Source organism: Saccostrea cucullata, unplaced genomic scaffold (genome assembly GCF_032062105.1).
Source record: "Saccostrea cucullata isolate Sc308-1 unplaced genomic scaffold, CSIRO_AGI_Scuc_v1 ctg6605, whole genome shotgun sequence".
Lineage (NCBI taxonomy): Eukaryota > Metazoa > Mollusca > Bivalvia > Ostreida > Ostreidae > Saccostrea > Saccostrea cuccullata.
The window spans coordinates 10,391-34,297 of NW_026928358.1; the positions used below are offsets into that span (position 1 = coordinate 10,391).

The following is a 23,907-nucleotide window of genomic DNA, read 5'->3' on the forward strand; positions in this document are numbered from 1 at the left end:
TGAAGTTTTCAGAGTAATCACTACTAATTATTATTAATAGATAAAACTTCGTTTTATTTTTGTTGCTTTATTTAGCATTTGTACTATCTCAAAAGCAGTTGAGAGTAAGAACTATATTTTTGCAAGTAACTTTGAAATGGCGACTATGGGGTTGACTTCCTGCCTTGAACAGGATGACATAAGCCGACAATTGCTCTTTGAGCAATAATCCCGGCTAAAAATGAATTCGAAAAAAAATACTAGTATTGTAGCGCTGAATCACAAAAAATGAGACTCTTTTTACTGCATTTTTACCTGGTTTGTAATTTTTAGCCGGGCTAAGCCTTATTGCTCAAAGAGCAATTGCCGGCTTTTGTCATCCTGTTCAAGACAGGATGTCAACCCCATAGTCGCCATTTTAAAGTTATGTAAAAATATAGTTCTTACTCTCAAGCACCTCTGAGATAATACAAACGCTAAATAAGGCAACATAAATAAAACGAAGTTTTATCTAAATAAATAAACATTAGTAGTAATGACTTTGAAAACTTCAGTCTTAAGTCAAAGAACATTGTTTTTTTAGCGTAAAGATTTCTGATAATCAGTGTTTTCGTAGTTCTCTACACTAACGAGGAAAAACAGGAGAGGGAACCAGATTGGCCTGTTTGTTTACATTCAGCTGTAGTACCAGATTAATTTTGATTCTGACAAAATCGGACCGTGGTATCTGGATCGAAAACTCACTGTCGATTTATATTGCTATTTTTAAAATAATTTTTTCATCAAAATTTTTAATCTGATATTCTTGTTATTTATCTGTTAATACAATGCAAACGAATGATTCATGTAAGAAATTCATTTTACTCTGTAAATGAGCCCGGCTCTCTGTACTTCTGAGTACTTTGATTTTTCTTCATTATATATTTTAAAAGATTTACCGTATAGCGGGTTTTCTTGGCGGGTGTAAAATTTGGCGTTTTGCCTGCTGAAAGGCATACCAATAATTTTGGCGTAATTTATTTTAGCGGACACAGGGTTTCATCTCTATGCAGATGTACTGTAAGAAGACTAAGTTAACTATTAACGGACTATTTTAGCGATTAAAATTTTAGTAGGCTGTCATCAAAACGCCAAATTAAGCCATAATTAGCACCCCGCTAAAATAACCCGGTACTTCACATCAATTGAAAGTATTAAGGCTCAAGTGAGCTTTTCTGATCAAAATTTGTCCGTTGCCTGTCGTCGTTGTAGTCGTTGTTGTCGTCTTCGTCGTTGTCGTAAACTTTTCACATTTTCATCTTCTTTTCAAGAACCACTGGGCCAATTTCAACCAAACTTGCTACAAAGTATCCTTGGGTGAAGGGAAATCAAATTTATACAAATGAAGGGCCAATCCCTCTTCCAAGGGGAGATAATTATGAATTAATGAAAAATTAATGTCATCTTTTCAAAATCTTCTTCCCCAGAACCATTGGGCCAGGAAAGATGAAACTCATGTGGAAGCATCCTCAAGTAGTGTAGATTCAATTTTGTTCAAATCATGACCCCTGGGGCCACAATGGCCGATCACAGGTTTACATATAAAGGAAAAATCTTTAAAAATCTTCTCCAGAACCACTGGTCCAGGAAAGATGAAACTCATGTGGAAGCATCCTCAGGTAGTGTAAATTCATTTTTGTTCAAATCATGACCCCCGGGGTAGGGTGGGGCCACAATGGCTGATCAAAGTTTTACATAGGAATATATAGGAAAAAACTTTTAAAAATCTTCTTCTCCAGAACCACTGGGCGAGTAAAAATGAAACTTATATGGAAGCATCCTCAGATAGTGTAGATTCAAGTCTGTTCAAATCATGACCCCCCTGGGTAGGGCCGGGCCACAACTGAGGATCAAAGATTTACATAGGAATATATAGAAAAAAAAATCTTTGAAAATTTTTGTCAAGAACCACTCAGCTGGGCCAGGAAAGATGAAACTTCAGTGAAAACATCCTCAGGTAGTGTACCAGTAGATTCAAGTTTGTTCAAATCATGACCCCCAGGGGTAGGACTGAGCCACAATGGACAATTAAAGTTTTCCATAGGAATGAATAAATTGGATTTTTTTTTTAAACTCTTCTTTTTAAAAACCACAAAGCCATGATTGGTCATATCTTTATGTAAGCATCCTCACATAGTGTTTATTCATGTGTTAGCTGTTCAAGTGTGGATCAAAGGAAGACAAAATTACTGCGAAGAATGTTTAGCATGTCTGTAAACTTTTCACATTTTCGACTTCTTCTCAAGAACCACTGGGCCAATTTTAACCAAACTTGCCACAAAGCATCCTTGGGTGAAGGGAATTCAAGTTTGTTCAAATGTAGGGCGAAGCTCTCTTCAAAGGGGAGATAATTATGAATTAATGAAAAATTAATGGTATCTTTTCAAAATCTTCTTCTCCAGAACCATTGGGCAAGGAAAGATGAAACTCATGTGGATCCTCAGGTAGTTTAGACTCAAGATTTTTCAAATCATGACCCCGGGGGTAGGGCGGGGCCATGTTTAGTATATATGTATATTTATGAGGGTCTTAATCTAACCTCAGGTCAATGCATGATGATTTTTAACATACAATTTACATGAGCAGCCGTCCGCTGAACTCATGTATCTTAACTCAAGACTACTAGTATGCAAGCAGATTTCGACATACGATTTTCCACCGTACAACCAGGCTAACAAAAATGGCGCAAAAAATTTATTGTGTTAAAAATCCGTAAAAGGACGTAAACTCTTCCAAGAAAAGTAAGGGTTGCAATTTTGCAATCAAAGATGATACAATAATTGCGTCTTCGATAAGGGTGCATATCCGGCAGACTGCGCAGGGATATGCGGAATTATCTGAAGGTGTTAAATTTAACAGATTTCTCATAGCGGCATAAATTGAATTATCTGTGATAATATTGTTTTATATCGCAGGAAGTCCCTATTTTCCCCAAAGAAGATTTAAACGTCAACATTTTGTACAACATTTTTATTTCATTTAAAAGAGATACAATTTTACAATTCTATTACAATTTGATTGACACAACAAGCAATCTAAGTGTGTAAGTTTATGATATCTGGCTCAATTAATTGACACAGACATTTCCTCTGCATGAATGTATTATGTCTGTTATATGTAAACAAAGGTAATAACTTCCATTCTGCAATACTATGATGCATTTCAAATATTTTGTCCAATAAAAGATCCTCAGCTTTTCCCTAAAATATATAAAGAGAAAATTATTTGCAACATTAATTAAAAAGGTCAGCATATTGTTTTCAAACCTGTGTCTTTTCAAAGAAGTTGAATATACCTGAATTTCATCTTCAGACTTGTGTGGATATTTTTGCTTCAATACATGGGAAATAAAATCCTGCAAGGAAAAGTTTTTCTCTTTTAAACTTGTTTATGACGTAAAAGAGTATGTAAAATTGATTTTAATTTGTTTTCCAAATAACTTTGAGAAAGCACAGATTTATGGAAGTACCTTGCATGGATCTGTATCGTAATGTAATATCACAATCTTGGAATCTTTAAGGAAGTTTTTAAGACTATGATAGAATAATTAAAAGGACTCTTTCATTTAGGGTGAAGATTGAGCATTATAGATACCGGTAATAATTTTTTTTTCTTTTTGCATAACTTTTACATATCAAAATTAAGATTAAATTCGGAAATGCCCCTTATGAAAGACACGAATGAACGTCATTTTTAATGTCCACACAAAAAGCATAAATCATTACCTTGAACTGACTTTTTTAAAAGGATACAGTTTGTGCATTTCTCAATAAAGGAAGAACTTTGGTATCACTGTATGTTTTCCGAATGATTTTATGCAAGACATTGAATGCTTTCACGTGAAGCTAAATTAAGTTAATCATATATTAGATATCAAACATTTCTCGTAAATGTCAATCTTCTGTAAGACAATGAGACAATATAATTAAATTCATTAATCTTCAAAGAATATTATTAAGTATATCTAACGAAAATATATTTAAGGAATCACTGTCTAGTTTGTTTGGTATGCCAGGGCAACAACGATACTTGGAAGCGTGGGATAATTATCCCACATCTCCATCTATTGTTGATTCATGGATCGTATGTTGTTTAACGTCCCACTCGAGCATTTTTCAATCATATGGAGACGTCACCGTATGCCGGTGAAGGGTTTCAAATTTAGACCTATACTCGGCGCTCAGGACCATTGAGCAGTGAGGATTCTTTATCATGCCAAGGCCTACCGTGACACGGGGTGTACGCTTTGGTCATATCCGAAAGACCCGCGACTTTCACTCGTAATGCCGAGCGTTTAGGGAAGGAACAGTCACTACCTATGTTTACGTCTTAGGTTTGACGTGGCGCCACGAACGGAAATCGAAACCTTCAATGAAGGTCGTTATTTTCCTTTATTAAAGTAGCACGTTCAAACGATCTTTTCACTAGATTGCTTAGTCATTTAAATTGGTTGATCTATCAGTGAATTTTTTAATGAACACATAGTAATATACGTATCCTGTGTTCATACGTACTTATCCAGATAATAACAAAATATAAAATGTTCCATCTATGTATACATTGTAGTCTGTCTAAATGGCTACATTCAAATTCATGCGATAAGACCATGCTAATCGCTTTTAAGCCTCCTTAAAATCAATTGGGACGTTATGAACTTTTGCATTTTCTGTATTTCTATATATAAAAAAAGTTGCAAGATACATTAATTTTCCGTGACATTTTGTGTCAAACGACTTTGGCTAGCTTAAATTTATCCTTATTTTTTTTACATGCACTTTTCAATTATTCTTACGTATCATATCTAAAAGTTGAAGTGGACAACGTCTGTTGGCACTCTTTTCTTAAGAAAAATAACTTTCAATTCTTCTATCCATATTCATTTTTTCAACTCATATTTTAGCGAATTTCAGAAAATTTCTGAAGACCAAATTCGTAAATACTTCTATGACAAAATCAACTATCTAGAGGGAAAATTCGGACTCTTTCTTTTTGAAAAATGATAAATCTGAGTATACTTATATACTTATATTTATACTTTATAAAACTGTGGAAAACGTTTTAATTGACTTTATGTTTAACTTGTATTCACTAATAAAGACATTTTTAAAAATATATTACCGTAATTCTATAAAGAGATGCAAAATAAAGAACTGGCGATGGTACTAAAATCATCACTGGAAGAAACACCGCATAAACTGTACCAATGGAATCTCTAGGTATTGGATCTTTCGTTGACAAATACAGCATAAAAAAGAGCAAAAAGACTCCTACTGCACTTATATAAAGAAGAATCGAAAATATTATCCAAAACCGTATGCTTTTCAGATAGAATTTAGTGCAGTATTTACAAGAATTCAAAAGCGTAACCACTTCCTGGGAAATTCGGTTTATCTGAAAAGAAAATAAAGACGTAAGAAATTTTCATTCAAAACTTAAAGAAAAAGCTTGGATATGGATGACTTAAGAAAACCAGCTTTAAGGATTATTTTTAAGATTTTAACAAACATTTCTATTCTTAAAGAAATATTAAATATTCCATTATTTGAAACGATAAAGGTGAAAATAACATGGCGCAGTCGAGATTGACAATGGTTTTCGAGGGGTGAAATATTTCAATATTATACTTTCATGTAAATTAGTTTAACCTGATTGTCGAGAAACATTTGTTAAAAAAACACTATTATCCGCTGAATGATGAAGCTACGCCCTCCAGCGTAGCAACAGTCAACAGTGCTTGACGAGGGTGATATTCCAAAAAATAGCGACTGCGCAGAATTTATGCGCGTACGGTTCACTGTTATATGTATTTGTATAAAACATTCAGTATGATATAATAAATAGTATAATATAATAAAATATTGCATTGTCAACCTCGGCTGCGCCTCGGTTGACAATGGTTTTCTTGGGGTGAAAATGTTCAATGTCACACTCAACTACATACAATAGTTATATAATGCTACGCTCCCCTACATGGGATATTTATTATAATATTCTGAATGTTTTATACAAATCCATATTACAGTGAACCATGTGCGCATAAATTAAATTCTGCGCAGTCTGAAACTTTTAAACCTTTTATTTCACTAAAGCCCCCACATGGAGTATGTTAGTACATTAAGAGTTTAACAATAAAACAAATCAACATATGAACAGATAACATAATGCATATGGTTTTTGATAAGGACAGTCAACATTTTTGGAATATCACCCGTCGTCATGCAATGTTGACTGGTGCTACATATACGCTGGATGATGTGGCTTCACTATTCACCAGGTAATAGTGTTTTAGCAAATATTTCTCAACGAGTCAGATTCAACCAATTAACATGAACTAGATTAAGACTCTATTGAATAACAAACTTGATCAACTAGAGAACATATATAAATTATCATACTGAGAACAATTTATATTAAGTTTTTTTTTAATTGTGAAATAATTCATTAAAATTTAATTTTAAACTCATTTAAGCAACTGTGGGTGTAGAATTTCGTTGTTTTTATCAGTTCAAATAGTTGAAGTGCTGGGTGGTGCATGGGAGGGGATATAGAAACTCATACTTAGGTTAAAGCATCGTGCGTTGTTTGTTTACATGTGGTAAGATCGAGTTACTACCTGTGGTAGGTGTTTGAAGTGAAAGGTACATTAATTTAATGTGGAATTTTCCATGAACCCCAAGGACTAGAAAATAGAGGATTGCATGGATACATATGATTGAGATGATTGCTGGGGGGGGGGCATACCAAACCAGGTATAATTTGTTCCCTTTTGGATATTAACCAAACAGAGGCCAGAGTACAAACAGAATAAAATTATATGCAGTTCACTGTTGATAATTCTTTCAAATCATTTGTGTTCTCCTCAATTATACCACAGAATGCATTTCAAATTTAACTACTAAATGTAAAACTAACCTTTTCTAAACGCTCTTCGTCCTTAACATCAATGAACAAATTTTCCTCATTCTTGAACTCTAGTTTCTCAAATAAACAATTTTTAACTGTGCCTGAAATTGTTTGTAAAACCGACCCATTGCAGCAGTCTGAAAAGAATAAATGTAAATAAATAGATTTTGCACTGTTTTCCCAAACTGTAAAATTGATATTTGTTTTTAATTTACTTACCGTCAAATGGTAAAAGAACATTTGGCAAAATACAGTTTTGAGAAGCTGTAAAACATGAAGAAAATAAGAATGAATAAAATGAAAACCAGGCCCAGGTGATTTTAAAATACTTAGTATTTTAATAAACCACACTGTAGATCTATACATTGTATCAGCGATAATCTATCTAAGTAGTTTTTATTTAAAAGTTAATTTGATGAATGAAATGGCAACAGATCAATATTAAATTGAAAATATGCATTTAAATATCAAATTATTGGGAAAATAACTGGCTTTAATTTTTTTGATAAGTGTTCGAAATTGAAGTTGTACATATTTGCCAACATATTCTTTTCTTGATAGAGAAGTTTGTCACACACATATATATATAAGTATGTTCAGCCTATTAACATACACACACACCCTCTCCAACCGCCCCCCCCCCCATACACACACACCCTCTCTCCCTCGCACACACACACACACCCTCTCTCTCCCTCCTCCTCCCCTAATTCACACACACACTCACTCACACCCTCTCACGCACGTTCTCGTTAATGTGAGAGTTATAATGTTTTGCCGAAGAAGTATTTTAATTTTCTTATGACTTGCATGTATTTGCCTAACTGCTGAATTATAAAACTCTTTGAAAGTTTCTTGAGAGGCTATATTTTAAGCTAAAGGGAAATATTGTGCAATACATTTCTGTTACTTTCTGGTGTTAACAAATGTAATACATAAATGAAAATTAAAAAAATCATTATCGTTTTGTGTAGAAAGTCAAAAATATAGTTCAAAGTAATGAGGGGGGGGGGGGGGGGAGAGAGATGGGTAAATTGCATTACTTACCTCCATACTTGAAAGCATGAAATATTTTCTCCACTACACATAAATTTTTATTTCTAGCATCAATATAATTGAAGGTTTGTAATTCTCTCGGCATTGGTGCATCAAGTAGAACAGGAATAATGCAGTTCTGGGCACTGCTGTGTGCAGCAAAAATCCCATTGGCAACTTCCATTTGACACATAATACTTTCTTTGAATGAATTACTGACAAGGTAAACTATTTTCATACTCTTTTCCATTCCATTTATGACGTTGGTAATCACTTGTCCTCCAGCAGGGGTATCTTCATATGTTAGACATTTCAGTCCAAATCTGTTCTGCAGTGAATCTATCAGTTCAAACGCATACTCTCTATCCAGGCTACTGTATGATAAGAATATATGATACTCCTTTCCATAAGGCAAAGGTACTCCTACAGGATATTCTTGTAATTCAATGTCTTCATATCCAAGATTATCCATCGCTTTACATATATTCTGCAAGAAAACCGCAGCAATTGATTAAGCAAAACTATTTTTACACAGTAAGTTAACTTTAAATAGCCTACAACGCATGAAAAAAACTGATTTATTTTTAGAGTGATGTAATACATGTAATAATACCCAACCATTGAATTGAATGCAGAAATTACTTTTACAAAAAGAAAGGCTCTATTCAAATTAAATGCCAAAAAATCTATTAAAGCGTTGTCATGGCCTGGTTAACAATAAGAATAAAAGACACTAGCTGAAATACACTTTAAAAAGAATTTTGAAATGGATTTACATATTCCATAGATAATACGGTATAGTAAATGCCAAAAAAATCTATCAAAGCGTTGTCATGGCCTGGTTAACAATAAGAATAAAAGACACTGCAATACACTTTAAAAAGAATTTTGAAATGGATTTACATGTTCGATAGATTTATTCATACGTTAAAGATGATTTGGAATTATAAATTAGTTTTTTGATTACTGATTGAGTATGTGGTCAATGCCCCAAAGCAGCTTTTCAGTTTTTATATTTTTGATGCTTTCTTCAGGGCAGGTAAATCAATTTGATGTTTGGCCTTTGTAAATAAAGTAAAATGTTTTTGTTTGTTTATTATATCATTTATTCTTTTAAATATAATTTTCGAGTTAAAAAATATTCAAAAATTAGACAAATTTTATTAACGGTATTTTGTATACGATATTTTTGTCATTGGTCAATTTTTTTTTATATAATCATTGATTTCTTAATATCAAAGTGCTCGTTTCATATTTGTACATGTCTTTTGTTAAATTCATTTAACTGTTTTGGTTTGTAATTCATTTTTAATAAAAAGATTATTTTGTTGCAGATAACACACCAATGGGGGTGCAGATATCCATCGGGAATATATAAGGGCATGTGCGTACAATGTCCAGAGGACACGTTGCATGAGGAATACTGGTCTAACGACATCTGCACAGAAAAATGTTCCCAAACCAACCCTTTGATTTTGGGAAGCTCCTGTATCACGAGATGTCCTCGGGGATATACAGAACATAGGAACAGGAACATAAGATATTGTAAAAATGGAACACTTCCTGTAGATGAACCCTGTCCAATCAATCGATGTAAAAATCCTCTTGGTGTTTGTTACAAACTGAGATGTTTAAAGTCTTGTCCAGCCTTCACTATCCAATACGACGATAATTGCGTAATTGAATGTCCTCCAAATAAGCCTTACATTAACGATAATCTGTGTGTCGAAATGTGTCCAATCAATTCCCCATTTGTTGAAAATAAAATATGTGTTTCCTCTTGTTCAAAAACCTATTTTAAATCAAACATGTCCTGTGTACACAATTGTTCAGAAAAGGAGTATGTGGATGGAAATAATTGTGTTAGGAACTGTACTAACGGCTACGCTTTTCAGATGAGAGGGACCCGTTTATGTGTAGATTTTTGTCCAGAAGACACGGTGTCAGTCAACAAAACTTGTCAGATCTCTTGCTCAGAACAATTGAATTTTTATCATAATGGCACTTGTGTTAAAAAATGTCCTTCATCTTCAAAGTTCGTTTTGTCATCGTTGACAAGATTTGAAACAACATTTTTCAAATGCGTACAAGAATGCCCACAATTCTCTAACTTGTATAACATATGCGTACAGCGCTGTTCAGGTTATGAATATGTACGTGGAAAATCTTGTGTAGAAAACTGTTCTGAAGATTATATTTTTGAGACCAAGGATTTCCGTCATTGTGTAGATTCTTGTCCAGATGAAACCGTAACAGTCAACAAAAGTTGTCATACCTCGTGTGCTAGAGACTATCCATTCTATTTAAATGGCACTTGTGTTAAACAGTGTCCTTCTCCCTCCAAATATATTTTGTCATCACTAACAGTATTTGGTAAAACTCTACGTAAATGTGTTCGAGAATGTCCAAAGTATTCTTCTATGTGGAATTTCTATTGTGTTGACGTATGTAAATCTTATGAAGTATTATACAAAAACGAATGTAAAATCACATGTCCACCTTCTGATCCATATCGTGTAGGATATGACGCTTTTATACTTAATCGATTCACTTTCAATACAACATACATCATTACAAGACCAATTAATGCTTTTTCTGTGTGTGTTTCACACTGCGAACAAAGTTATGTTGTGGATGAGGATCAGTGTCAAGAAGATTGTTTCAACTCAAGCAGGAAAATGGAATTTAATCAAACTTGTATCGAAAAATGTCCATCAGATTATCCAATGATGTTACGAATCAAAAGTAGATTTAGGTGTGTTGAAAACTGTCCATTCGTGCAATACATGAACATCTGTAGAACTTACTGTGGGGAACATTTCCGTATAAACAACACGTGTGTTGATGAATGTCCCTATGAGAATTTGTTTGAGTTTCAACAATATCAGGCAGGGCGATCACAATTAACTGAGAAGGTCTGTCAATCCAACTGTTCAGCTTTTCGCATTGGCAATAGATGTGTTGACCGTTGCCCACAAAGTAAACCATATATGAATGGGATGTTTTGTTTAGAGAAGTGTTCTGACGCTGGAAAATTTCGAACATATTACTCTTTTGATTGCATTAATTCTTGTCCTGATGCTTATTATAATGGTGAGATATGTGTCAGCAAATGTCCGCGGAGTGCCCCTTTCAGGGTAAACAGTACTTGTGAGAGAAATTGTCCTCCAAATTACCCCTATAAAAACGTTATCCTTACGGATGTTGACAGTTTCAATCTTTATAGTGGGTATTACAAATGTGTTGATGCATGTCCAGATGGAAAATTTACACTAAACGATAAGTGTGTTAAATATTGCCACGAACCAAAACCTTATGAGCAAAATAATACCTGTTCTGAAAACTGTCCCCACGAATTACCCTATGCTGTTGAATACGAAAATCTTAATGTTTACCCATGGGCCACTGATTATGTTAAATTTTTCAATAAGTCATCATTCAAATGCTCGAAATCATGTAAAGATAATCAATTCAAAGTGAATACAGTGTGTTATAACAAATGTCCAAAAGGCAAAGAATACATGAATAGGTGCTTTGAAGACTGTCCACCTGAATCCAAATGGACGTTTGAAAATAAGTGTGTTCCTAGATGTCCACTGCATACATACAGTTCAGTACTTACAATGTCCTGTGTTCCGTCATGTCCTCCTGATTCGTTCAAAGATGGGACTTTTTGTTTGAAAGGCTGTTCAGATCTCAGACCTTTATATGTCAAAACCGAAAAGTTTAAGTTTCCCAATCATCTATTTTATTTTGAATGTTTCAGGTCTTGTCCAGATTCACTTGTGGCAAACACAGCAAATGAATGCATTGAAAAGTACGACTGTAACGATTTTGTTTATGATGGCAAATGCCTATTAGCTTGTCCAAAAGACACTTTTGAAATTGAAGTGAAATTGTTAATTGGTAAACGATTATCTTGCAGCTCATTGAGACCCTATTATTTTACTTTAATATTTTTGTGTCCAGTATTGGCTTTTTTCCTATTTGTTATCTTCAGGATGGCTTTCCAGAGAGGGAAATGTGAGGTAGCGTATGTTTATGTATCTTTACAAAATGCATTCATATTTTTTAAGATTTCTTGTGATTCTTACATTTTGAATTAGGATATTACAAGACATAAAGTGATGGTTTTTTTCCGAATTAATTTTTTAAATAACATAAGTCCTATTACTGAGGCATTGTTATTATTCTTCATGTCTTTAATGAAGCTAAACTTGTTTATCTTTCACCAAATCCTTTTTATTTGAGAACAATATAGGTATATATATATATATATATATAATGGATGGAACTAATGCAAGATCAACAAATAACTATTACACTGTTGTAATTTTGTATTTATTTCCTCTCAGTAAACTTAAAATTCATTACATATTACAGGTAAATATAATAATTTTAGTTCGAATCGTTAAGATTTATAATCATTACAATGATGGTTTTAGTAGTTACTGCGGTAGTAATATGATATTGATTTTTTTCATATAATACGACTTTTTATACCTTTTCAGACAATATCATATATACAGGAAGATGACCCTAAAATAAATGAAACACTTTTATTGAAAAAGAATCTTGGAAAACATCTTGTGAGAGTATTTGGAAAGAAGAAGAAAGTTTATGCTCTCGAAATGGACAGTGAAAAAGACAACGAAAACGAAGAGACTGCATTTTAGCTTGTTCAAAGAATGAATTAAAATCAACATATTATTTTAAATGTATACAGGAACTATTATGTTATGTGTACTAGCATTTATATAGAATGCTCCAAATCTGTTCATTGTTGAAAATATAAGAAAAAAATTGTCTTTGAGAATTTCTTGTTGATTTTTTTAATTTCTATTTCCAATTTCCAAAAACTAGAACCCAAACTAGTAAATTAAGACACAAAGATTAATACATTCTTTGGACTTGTTTACAGTGAAAAGATTACGATATCGATCGGTAAAAGATATAAATAAAAATCCTTCAGAGAATATAAATCTGTAAAACGGTATAAAAACACAGGCCCCCGAATATAACAGAGATGAGACCAAGTGCCTAAGAGGGCTTAGCCTTCACTTTCGATACACGGGTCACATCAGCAGTTAGATCTATAGGAATAAATGAGGTTGGCAAAATAATTGGAGTACAAAAAATAATGGTTGTATTATATTTATCATTCAATATTATCAACATGTGTATTACATGTATTGCATGTGTATTTTAATAAAAACACGTACGGGCTTTAGTTTAGATATGTAGATAGGTGACCCAAGTGCAGACCATATTTCTTAAATTAACTTTAAATGGTCATACGTACCCGTATCTATATATTGTTATTACTTAAAATGTTTAATGAATACCATAAAACTGTCTTTTTCCCTAAGAAGGCACCGCTTTGGGAAGGTAATTGTCTTTCTCGGAAAATCATAAACTTGCTATTGCCCTCATTCCCATTCCTTAACTGTATTTTGTATTGGTTGAGCAATTGTAATGCTATAACATACTTTTGTAAATTGTGACATGACCCGGCGAGTTTTCCTTTGAAGTCAAGCATATTGTAACTGCGATACAGAACACTTTTTGAGGGCGTTTCTTATGCAAATGAACAGAAACTGTACTGTATCTGCAAAATATCAACGATACAGTACGGTTTATTTTTAGCGATGACGGAAAGCTGTATCTGTATACAGACACAGCAATCGTTCAATACGCATGATAGAACTGGTAGCATTTACTCAAAATTTGAGATGAATTAAGAGTAAAATTTTACAGCATGAATTTATTAGTGTAGGATTCGAAAATTTTAGAAAGCAGGGAGTTTGGCAGATCACAAATGATTACTTTGAACCCCCCCCCCCCCCACATAAAAAAAAATCAGTGGAAAATCGTATTTCGTGAGGTTAGATTTACAACCAACCAAGACACTATGTGCCTGATATCGTAACCTAGTATATATAAATTAAAAAGCATATCATGTACACAAGTTTATCAAAAATCATTTACGAAAGTGAAAAAATAAAAAGGGTGGGATGGAAGGCACAAGTGAGTGCTGGGATCACCTTTGTTTACACTACATTTTATTAAAAACATGTAGGTAAAATACCCCCCCCCCCCCACCTTTCACCTGTTTATTTCAATTTTGTTTATGACGACCGGTGGAGGACATTGTCGGACACCTCTCTCAGATTACATTTTCCCCAAAGCATTTTTGTTTCAAAAATATTTCCACATGATTCTTACGTACCTCGTATCAAAATGTATTGCATTCAATCGTAGCTTAAAGTTGAAAAAATGTCAGCAAGAGATGAATAGAGAAAAAAATCCTACGCAATGAAATCTACATTTAATTTTTTGGAAAACAAATTATATAATGCATCCCCTAAATAAATATTTCAAATGATAAATACCTGCACGTCCACCTCACTCGACATTTCAGTTGCAAATGCTTAAAATGTGATACTAAATCAACTTTCTGCAAAATCATCTGATTGGTTGAGTGATATGTACCCAAATACGCATGTAAATATGTAAGGTCAATAAAAAGGTCATGTCACAAGACATTTAAAATACGAGTTTCCTACTGTATCGGAGATACAGGGCGGGGCCCGGCTCGAGCTATCGCTCTCGCCTCAAGCCCCGCCCTGTATCTCCGATACAGTAGGAAACTCGTATTTTAAATATAACTTAATAGTGAGGCAGTCGAGGTTGCTGATGGGACGTATTTGTTTTCAAGAGAATGGAGACAAAAAGGCTACAAAACCTAACTGGATACCCTACGTTTCGATTATATTAACACAGTTTCAAAGGAAACCTTTTAGAATGAAGGAATTATGTTGTCTTCAATTTGACTTTCAAATACAAGTACATCATCCTTTTATCAATCAACAGTAACGGCTCCCATTCATTCGTTGACTCGATTTGTCCATGTGTACTTGAAAATAATTCTTTTACATACTAGTATGTTACATCTCTTCACAGACAATTTTAGACAGTGACAAACTAACAACTTAATTGTATAACAAACGAAATGTTTCTGCTTTTCCATTGTCAACTCAGTCTGTCTTTTTATAAATATTTTGCTATCAACTGCAAATTGTGTTTCCTCTGACTCTCAACTTTTTTCTCTACTAACAAGCATGTCCTGAGCACAATTATTTTTTAAACTAGGACAGACTACTGATACATCAGTATACATAGTTTCAGTATCAAATATTAAATTTTATTCATTCATGTATCATGGATATAATATGTTTTCAAAATGCAAAGGTACAAAATGCTTCCAGAATATTTGTGCACTGAAAACTTGGATATATATTATCAAGAATATTACACGTTGGGTCATTTCAGCGGTATCTTAATTTTGAATTAAACATGTGTATAGAGGCATGTGTATGCCGGTTAAATACTTGATATAATTTTCTTAATGCATACACGCGTAAAATTCCGCATTTTCTGTATCAAAAGTACCTCTATCAGTTTTTGCAATATACATATACTTGAAATTGCACTTTTGCCTATTGAATATTACATATACAAAAATATAACATTGTTATTACCAGGTCCCTCTTATTACGAAATATGTTGCATGCATGAAGAAACGTTCCAACCTCAAAAATGGTGAACAAAATGATATGGCGTTGGATGTCCAAAAAGAAATGCTTGCAATAAGTCGTATAAACAAAGTTAAAATAAAGCTTGAAATGGATTTCAAATAGTCTTTGCAATTGACAACGCAAGGTCTTTTGTGAATGTCACAGAAAGGATGCTTTATTGCACACAAGGCTGTACATATGATCAAATTACGTCAGTCATGCGTCCTCCTCTTTGCTGTTATTTTTCATATTCACAGCGCCCTCTGAGGAGTAGTACATGGCGTTCCCTGGCCGCCACTTCCTGCAGGATACTGTCTTCTTTTAAGGAATATTACTCCAAAGGCAAAAAGTCCCGAAATGAAGATGATAGCGACCAGTAGACCTGCTAGACCCGCTGCTGACAAACCGCCACCTGGAAGGAGGTAATCTCATTTTAAATCAATCAACTGCAATATGTTTTCAACAATTTTGCAAATGTACCCATTTAAGTGGCTAGACAACTTTTGAGGTACATGTACGAATTAGAGTTATCCATCTAAATAATAAGATATTGATGGCAAAATATTATTTTATTCTGAAAACTTTCATACCGAAAAAAATCTTTTTTTGTTATTTAAAAACATTTCTTAGTATACTGACATGAAGTTAAATCTAGTAATACTTATAGACGTTCTGTTATTGTAAAACGTTAAAGATACATACTAATTGATGATGATGTCTGTTGCTGAGGGGCCGCGTTTGCATTTCCCATTCCCTGTGGTTGTGTAATAGGTTGAAGTGTCTGCCGACTGGGGTGATCCGGCTGGTTGGGAAATTCGTAAATGACACAGGTGCCCATGGGTTGTATCCTGTTGTACCTGGATTCGGATTCAGAGGTGGGAGATTTCCACTTGTCAGTTTGAACCCCACAGTGCTCATTTCTAAAAATAAATATAAAATTTATACTTATCCATGGATCCTTAAACGGAGTTAGATAATTTCAATAGAAATACTCTTGGGCATAATACATAACGAAAAGTCCTGGGGTTTTATTATTTGACTCGTTTATATATACGAAAAATCATATATTTTACTTAAGTTTATCGACACTTAATTATACCAACCATCAAACTGAGATTAAGGAACAGACTGAGGTTTTATTGTGTAAAACCTACAACAGAAAAACTTTTTATTTTTATACATGTACCATATATAACATTGACTTCAGTGTACATGCCAAGTTTGGGGAAAATCTACCTCCCAGGTATCTTCAAGGGACCGTCTCAAAATACAGGTACATTTACCATAGGATTATATTGGAAAGTGCCCATATATTTTGCACTTTATAGCGAATCATACAAATACGACAATTTACCTTTTGCTCACACTATAGTACGTGATGAGCCATACATGTACCATATTGTGCATTATATGTAAGAACCACAACATTCAACCGCCTTCTTTCCAGAAGGGGCATCTCAAAATGCCAAAAATATGAATTTCCTGTTTTTATAAAGAACTACAAAATGTCACGCATAAAAAGGATTTATACAAAAAAAATAATTATAAAGGGGATGTTATCAAATTTCTATGTTTTAAATCTCAAGAGAATATATTTTTCCTTTTTAACATCGCCTGGGGAACATAAAAAGCAGCTGTGAACACTTCCAGGGTCTCATAGTTATTAACGTCTGCAACGGCGGCAAAACACGTGACAAGACTGTTCCCAAAAGTTGGAGGATACAAGTAAACAAGTCATCCACATTTATCAGTATAGCATACATTTACGATGCTAAACATTTAGAAAACTATTTTGTTAAACTCTAAAAAAAAAATATGAAAGGCACAAGCACAAAGGATATAGTATTACTTTAAAGTACACTAAATCGTGAATCGAACACAATTCCTACTTATTAATTTGTGACCAGAGCAACAACTTATTTCGAATTTTTTTAAAAACTTTTTCAGTGCGAGCATATAAATGATTATTAGTTCTATCAGATAAGTTCATTTCAATGTGATTAAAAAAAACGCTAATAAATTCCGGAAGAAGCAAATAATATTACTGGTATTTATTCCCCATTCCCCATATTTTTTACATTATCCTTAACAAACTTTTGGGATAATTTTTAACTAAATGAATGGTTCCTTTTCATCATTTTTTTAAAAACACCATCTCAAATTCCTTCCTCTAAACTCTTACAAAAAGTGTTTTTGGACTAAGAGAAAAACATCATATCAAGGTTTGCATATTGGGACTATTTAGTTCATATTTCAACATAGGGTACCAGGACAGGAGACCATACGAAGGCTGTTCAATAAATGATGTCATCGGTGCTCGGAAAGAAACAAAAAATGCTTTTCAATGATTTAGTCTTAATGATTTAACTTAAATATTCTCTTTTAATTAAAACACATGTCTGTAACATTTTTATTCAATTTCCAATTGTTTTAGAACACATTTTTGTGTATGGCCCTTTGTATACTGGGATATGGCAGATCCTATTATTTCCTGTACTTATTTTCTTTCTGAAAGGTTTTTTTTTCAAGTTTGGGAAATGAAACAAGTCAAAGGATAAAAGATTTTGCGAATATTGTTGGTGTGACAAAACATTAACTCTCTGTTTATCCCACTACGAAAGTATGTGATAAAAAGTGGTCACGTAAACTGTTATCAATTCATTATAGATTCCAGAATGAGAGGAAGTCAAGCTAAATATCATATTAGTCCAGTCATATTATCAAATTTTCCATCAAAATGGGAACTAATTGCAACAGTTTCAAAACTTAGTTTTAATCAATCTATGAGATGATCTGAATATATAACAAAAAGTTTAGAAAAATTCATACATGGGAAAATTGAAAAGTTGAGGTCATTATTGCGACGCATTGTGTTCACTCTGATTCAGTGTCAAACGAACAACGTAAAGTAGAAACTTCTATACTGGTTTTAAAATAAACCATGTAAGTAGGGAAATAATCTCAAATGAATAAACTGAAGGGGAAAAATATTTAATTTTGGTGACTATATGTGTTGGTTGCCATGGAAACAGTATAAATTGAGAAATTCGCCTACTTTTGAACAATGAACCTTTATAATAAACATGAATACAGTCACTACGTTATTTTACACACAGACATACTCAAAATGCATTCTTTTGCCATAAATGCTTTAAGGAAATTATTTAGAAGATTTATGTAAATAGGTGGTAACCATGGATACATTATAAATGAATTTTACGTGAAGAAAAATCTCGGTATTCAGCAATGCTAAGTATAACACGACTATACTCAATCACCAACAGTTAAGAAACAATAAAAATGTTTGAATTAATATGAAAGGTAATATCCGAAAATAATTAGGTGCAGATCTAGAGGGGTCAGGGGACATCCACCCAACAAGAATTTTTTATGAAAAAGTAGCGGATAATGCCCCCCTTTCCTCCCGGAAACATGAATCCCTCCTGTAACTGAAAGGTTTTGCCCGTATATGAAGAAAGATCTCACAGCATCCCAACCCCTCCCCGAAATAGATTTATGTTTTTTATTCTGGATTAGGTAGGTTGTTAAATTTTTTTCTCAAAAATATTTTAAGGGGGATGTACGGCCACCTTTAGTGCTGTGAGAACAAAATGTAAACATTTCTTCAAATGGCTAAAATACATCATATTTTGATCAAATTTTAAGTCCTTATGATAAAGATACAATAAATATTCATAACTGAATGCATGTTGTGCATATATAATCTATACTTTTGCAGAAAAATGCTTTTGATATGCTCCTTAGAACTGCGCAGCTACAGAATTCAGCAGAGCCTTAAAAAATCCAAAAAAATATGCAAACTGTGCATCAATGTTCTCTCTACAACCATTTGTTGAGAAAATGTCTAAATTTTGCACTTTTAAATGATAATTTCAAGTTCAAAACAAGGTATCATTGTCTTCAAAAAGAGTGTAAAGAACCATGAAAGTAGTTCATGGGTAGCAGCACGTGGTCTATTTTTAGCACAGAATTTTGTTTTCCAGACCTCTTCTTAATATGGAGGGACATAACAATCTTTAAATGTAGAAGAGAATTACAGTTGCAAAATATTTCAAATAGGCCTAATATGATTAACACTTTTAAAAGAGGAAATGTGTTATAGTATGGCTTGAAGTAGTTTATTTACTATAGTATTATTATCGAACAGTTGTTAAATAATGTACTTATTGATATCAAAGAAAAAAATCTTAAACTCTTTGATTCCAGGTAAGGAAAAATGAGCACCATCAAAGTTAAGAATTAAGAGTTTGTAAGTTTGTCACAGATAACATAATATATATATCAAAATTTTAATTATCACCAATGAAACACAAAGAAATTAAACACATAAAATCGATATGAATGACCTTGATTTAGTACCTACTAATACGAGGGGTGATCACAGCTATCTCTATATCTACAAAACCACAATTCAGATTAGAAACAAATTTGGTGCACACATAGCCAAACACAAGTTCTATAAAATAGCATATGCTGAATAAAGTTTTGCTCATAATGACGTCATTATGCAGGTACTTGTGACAAAAATTAGTTGCCTCGGTGGAACTCGTTTAACAAACGACTAAAATATTTATGGTATATCTTAAAAATGCCTTTGAAGTAGCATATAAGAATTTGTTCATAGTTTATTAAGACAAATGGCTTCCTACAAATTCAATCAATGATTGGATAGATCGTTTTAGTGAAGGAAGGCAGATGGTTAAATATGATATTTGTTATATTGCCCAGTGATATATTAGCAAGTTTGAAAAGGGATATGTGTTTTTGATTAAGCAATATGCTATCAAAGACCTCCAATTTACACTTTGAAAATCAAAGACCTCCAATTTACACTTTGAAAAATACTTGAATATTTCAACAATAATATACTGTAAATGTATTATATTTGGCGTGTACGATATTTGGCTGAAAATTGAATTATCAACAAGTTGGCGTAGATTTAATTTAGCACTTTTTGAATGTGCGTTACATAAACCTTTATACACAAAGCATTTAGCGATGTACTTGATTTAGCGGAGGCTGATTTCCGCGAAAGGCGCTAAAAAGAATACATCCCAAATGTAATACGTTTACAGTAACTATCAAATACCTAAGAAATATCGTTTACTTTTTGATCTACCCTCGTATACTCTGTCAAATAAACATTTACAATTTTGATTTTAGCGGAGCTACATTTTAAAAGGAATGAAATCATTCAGAGTGGGTTAGGAGATTTAATGAATAAAAAAAACTTTTTCTATTTGCCCTTTTTGTCAAAATTACAATTTTACAGAGTAAAGAAAAAAATCAACATTAACAGATATTTTATACCATCTTTAAAATGACGTTTGGTGGTCCTCCCAACTCAGTGAAAAATTATTGGGTCCGTATTTATAGGTGAGAAAAAAATTCCTAAAATTTTAAACATATTCGTTGACGGAAGAAAAAAAAACATGTAATGGGATGTAAAAAAAAAATTGAGTCGGGCCATTTCTAGGCAGTAGATCGGGAGAGAGGGCAACCAAATATTTTTATAACAAATTAATTGTCTGATAAGGCTAGTGCATGTTCCATCATATACTCAGTAATGCAAAATATTTGAATCTTTGGCACTATTTTGAAAAACAAACATAGGATTTTTGGGGGGGAAGGGGGGGGGGGGTAGCCTCTCATTTTTTTTGCGTGATAGAATAGCATGTGCAATGGACTTTTCTTTGCAAACATTGTGCTTGCTCTAAATTTCAAAGAAACAACTCAATATATTTTACCAAGCTTCGTATGTTCATTGAGCGAGAGCTTACAAGGTTGTCAACATAATGAGACATGATGCGTTTTTATGTCCAAACATTACTCCATACAATGTGTGGTTCATTGCAAACAATCTAGCTATTTATGTGAGGTGCCTGAAGGAAATCCTATAACTGCCTATTTTTTCTATCTAACTGCTAAACAAAATAGACACATGTACCAACTTTTCGAATGTAAGACATGTAATTACAATTTGTTTTTCATGCACCGCATATTGTTTAACAATTTCAAATTAAATGCTAAGCATCCTCCTTGCAGTGCCCCATTTGAAAATAACTTCTATCGCCACAGAAAAAAGACCCGCCGTAATCACATATGTTTAGGACATGTTTCATCTTTTTTCTTGAGTTTTAAAGAAACCAACAAATCATCAAGGCTTGTTCCATGAAAAATTAAATATAATCATGGTAATAAACGCATCTATCCACAGCAGATATATGCACTTGCCAACCACGTGCTCAGTGGAATGATATTATCGAGGAAACTCGAGCTGTAAACAGAACAGTTTTTCCCGATTTGCTGAAGTGGGGTTAAAATAGCTTTTTTTTATTAATCAGACGATGCGATGCAACAAATAAAAGTAGTAAGTAATATAACCTAATGATTATTACTTAGTAATTTCTTGTCTTGATGTTATAATGGTCGCATTTATTCTAAAACCAATGCTATTCGAACTCTGTTTGACAGAGGAATGGCGGACGAAATAAACACATGGCCTCAGGAAGACACCCATAAGAAAAATCAAATTTTCAAGAATTATGGATAATGACAAGAAAAAAGCGAAACAAATGGTTGTAGCCATATTATCAATGAATCAAACTAACACTATGTTCAATGCATTTTTCATCTCGTGAATGCTGTAGCTGCGCAGTTCTAACATGATTAATTTCCTCCTGATTAAAACAAAATAAACTTAATTATTAACTGATTTTAACTCCGCCATGGCCGGTCCCAAGCCCGGATGAGAAAGGAGGAGGGTTGGGCGTGGGGCCAGCAACCCCACCCCGTAAAAACTTTACCGCTACAGAAACGACAACAAGGGAATTAACTGATTTTGGTCTCTAACAGTAGGTAATTAGTGCATTAGCACTTTGAGTAACTTTGGGCTAGTTTAGTAGAGTATTAAGCGCATTCTTGGTATTTCTTATTTTACACCAGACTAGATCCAATATGGCTTGTACATCCCCCTTAAAATATGATTTTTTTTAATGCACAGCAAAGCTGTTCCCCATAGATTACAGTGTAGTTGTCTTGTCCACCCTTCAGATAATTCTCATTCAACTCGTGACGCCAGTTTTGAGTCCGTGCAGCATGACTGGTTGGTGACTGGCATAAATTGTTCAGAAATAGAAATACATGTACTCGGTATACACCAGTGTCATAAAATGCTTATACACTATGAGTAGGATAGTTCTTGCTTGATCAGAACTTAAACCCACCGCACACCAACACCCGGGTGCCCTACAGGGTACTAGTATTTCTTGTCATGGGTTTAATAAAAGTGCAATCTTTCTCATATCAAGTGAATCAATGCATTTCTTTTTACCCTCCATATGATGAAACCATGCCCTCCAGTGTGATTAGAACTTAGCAACAGTCAATGTTGCTTTATGGATGGTGATATTCCAAAAAATATTTCAAGACTTCATTCAACTACATGCAATATTATGAAGATAAAACACGTTTTAGGATAACATCTGAAATTGTTATCCCTTGAAAATGATTATTGTTGACCAAGATGTAGCTGGATCAATAATGGCTTTCAAGGGTAACACTTTCACCCTTTAGAAATCATGTAATATATTTTTTAAAGTAATTAGATTGCATTGAGAACAAAATATCGTGAAATGTGCGCGCAAAGGTTCTGCGCAGTTCGTAATTATTATTTTGTTACCCTTCGTCATGTATTTAAAACTGTTGCTATGTAATGTTACCTGAAGAGGATGGTGGGGGGGGGGGGGGGCAACTGCAAAATTGCAAGCACAAAGTACACTGTAGATTACTTAATTCTTATTGATAAAAAATTCCAAAGTCAAAAGCACTTACATTAGTAAAAATACAATCAAGTAAAAGAGAGCAAGGCTAGTATTTTTTTCAAGGAAGAATTAATTTTTAAGCTTTTTTGATAGATACCTGGTAGTCAATTTTTATTTGTTCAAAATGATATGTAAATATATTAATGTTTGTTATATTTTCCCCAAATATTTTTATCATAACATTTATAGAAATTCTGAGACTTCGGCTTTAATCTAGAAATTCGCCCGCATGGTGCAGTGCATGGTTAGAGCGTCTGCTCTAGTGTCGCGAAGTAAGGAGTTGAATCTTACACTGCGGGTTCGAATCCCACTGTGGGACGTAGAGATCCTTCGGATGAGACCATATAAACCGAGGTCCCGTGTCGCAGTAGACACTGGCACGAAAAAGCTTCCTCACTGCTCAATGGCCCTAAGTGCTGAGTATAGAACAAAGTTGGCAGCTCTCCACCGGCATGCACTTGGTGGCGTCTCCATATGCGTGAAAAATTCTCGAGAGGGACGTCATATACAACATACAATCAATCTAGAAA

At 33.6% G+C, this 23,907-nt stretch overlaps 2 protein-coding genes across 2 annotated transcripts; both read right to left on the minus strand.

Moving 5' to 3' along the window:
- Positions 1-3,053: 3,053 nt before the first annotated feature.
- LOC134277324 (uncharacterized) lies at positions 3,054-9,820 on the minus strand. Its single transcript, XM_062759657.1, has 9 exons — positions 9,300-9,820; positions 7,969-8,443; positions 7,141-7,185; positions 6,931-7,058; positions 5,137-5,409; positions 3,771-3,863; positions 3,488-3,523; positions 3,314-3,373; positions 3,054-3,218 (listed from the first exon to the last, which is right to left on the minus strand). Exons 1-9 carry the CDS (start codon positions 9,477-9,479, stop codon positions 3,054-3,056), a joined length of 1,455 nt encoding a protein of 484 aa, XP_062615641.1. The 5' UTR covers positions 9,480-9,820.
- Positions 9,821-15,784: 5,964 nt separating this feature from the next.
- On the minus strand, positions 15,785-16,453 carry LOC134277325 (uncharacterized; the record flags this gene model as incomplete). Its single annotated transcript, XM_062759658.1, has 2 exons — positions 15,785-15,945; positions 16,236-16,453. Coding segments are annotated over 2 exons (379 nt in total), but the record flags the coding sequence as incomplete, so codon positions are not given.
- Between the last annotated feature and the right edge of the window lie 7,454 nt (positions 16,454-23,907).

Bases quoted from the DNA above. Each gene is read 5' to 3' on its own strand.
- LOC134277324 (XM_062759657.1), bottom strand. From the start codon at position 9,479: ATGTTCTGTATATCCCCGAGGACATCTCGTGATACAGGAGCTTCCCAA. The intron at 5,410-6,930 runs GTTAGTTTTACA...TTTTCTTTTCAG, and splicing joins ACGAAGAGCGTTTAGAAAAG to ATAAACCGAATTTCCCAGGA. The intron at 3,524-3,770 runs GTATCCTTTTAA...AAAGATTCCAAG, and splicing joins TATTGAGAAATGCACAAACT to ATTGTGATATTACATTACGA.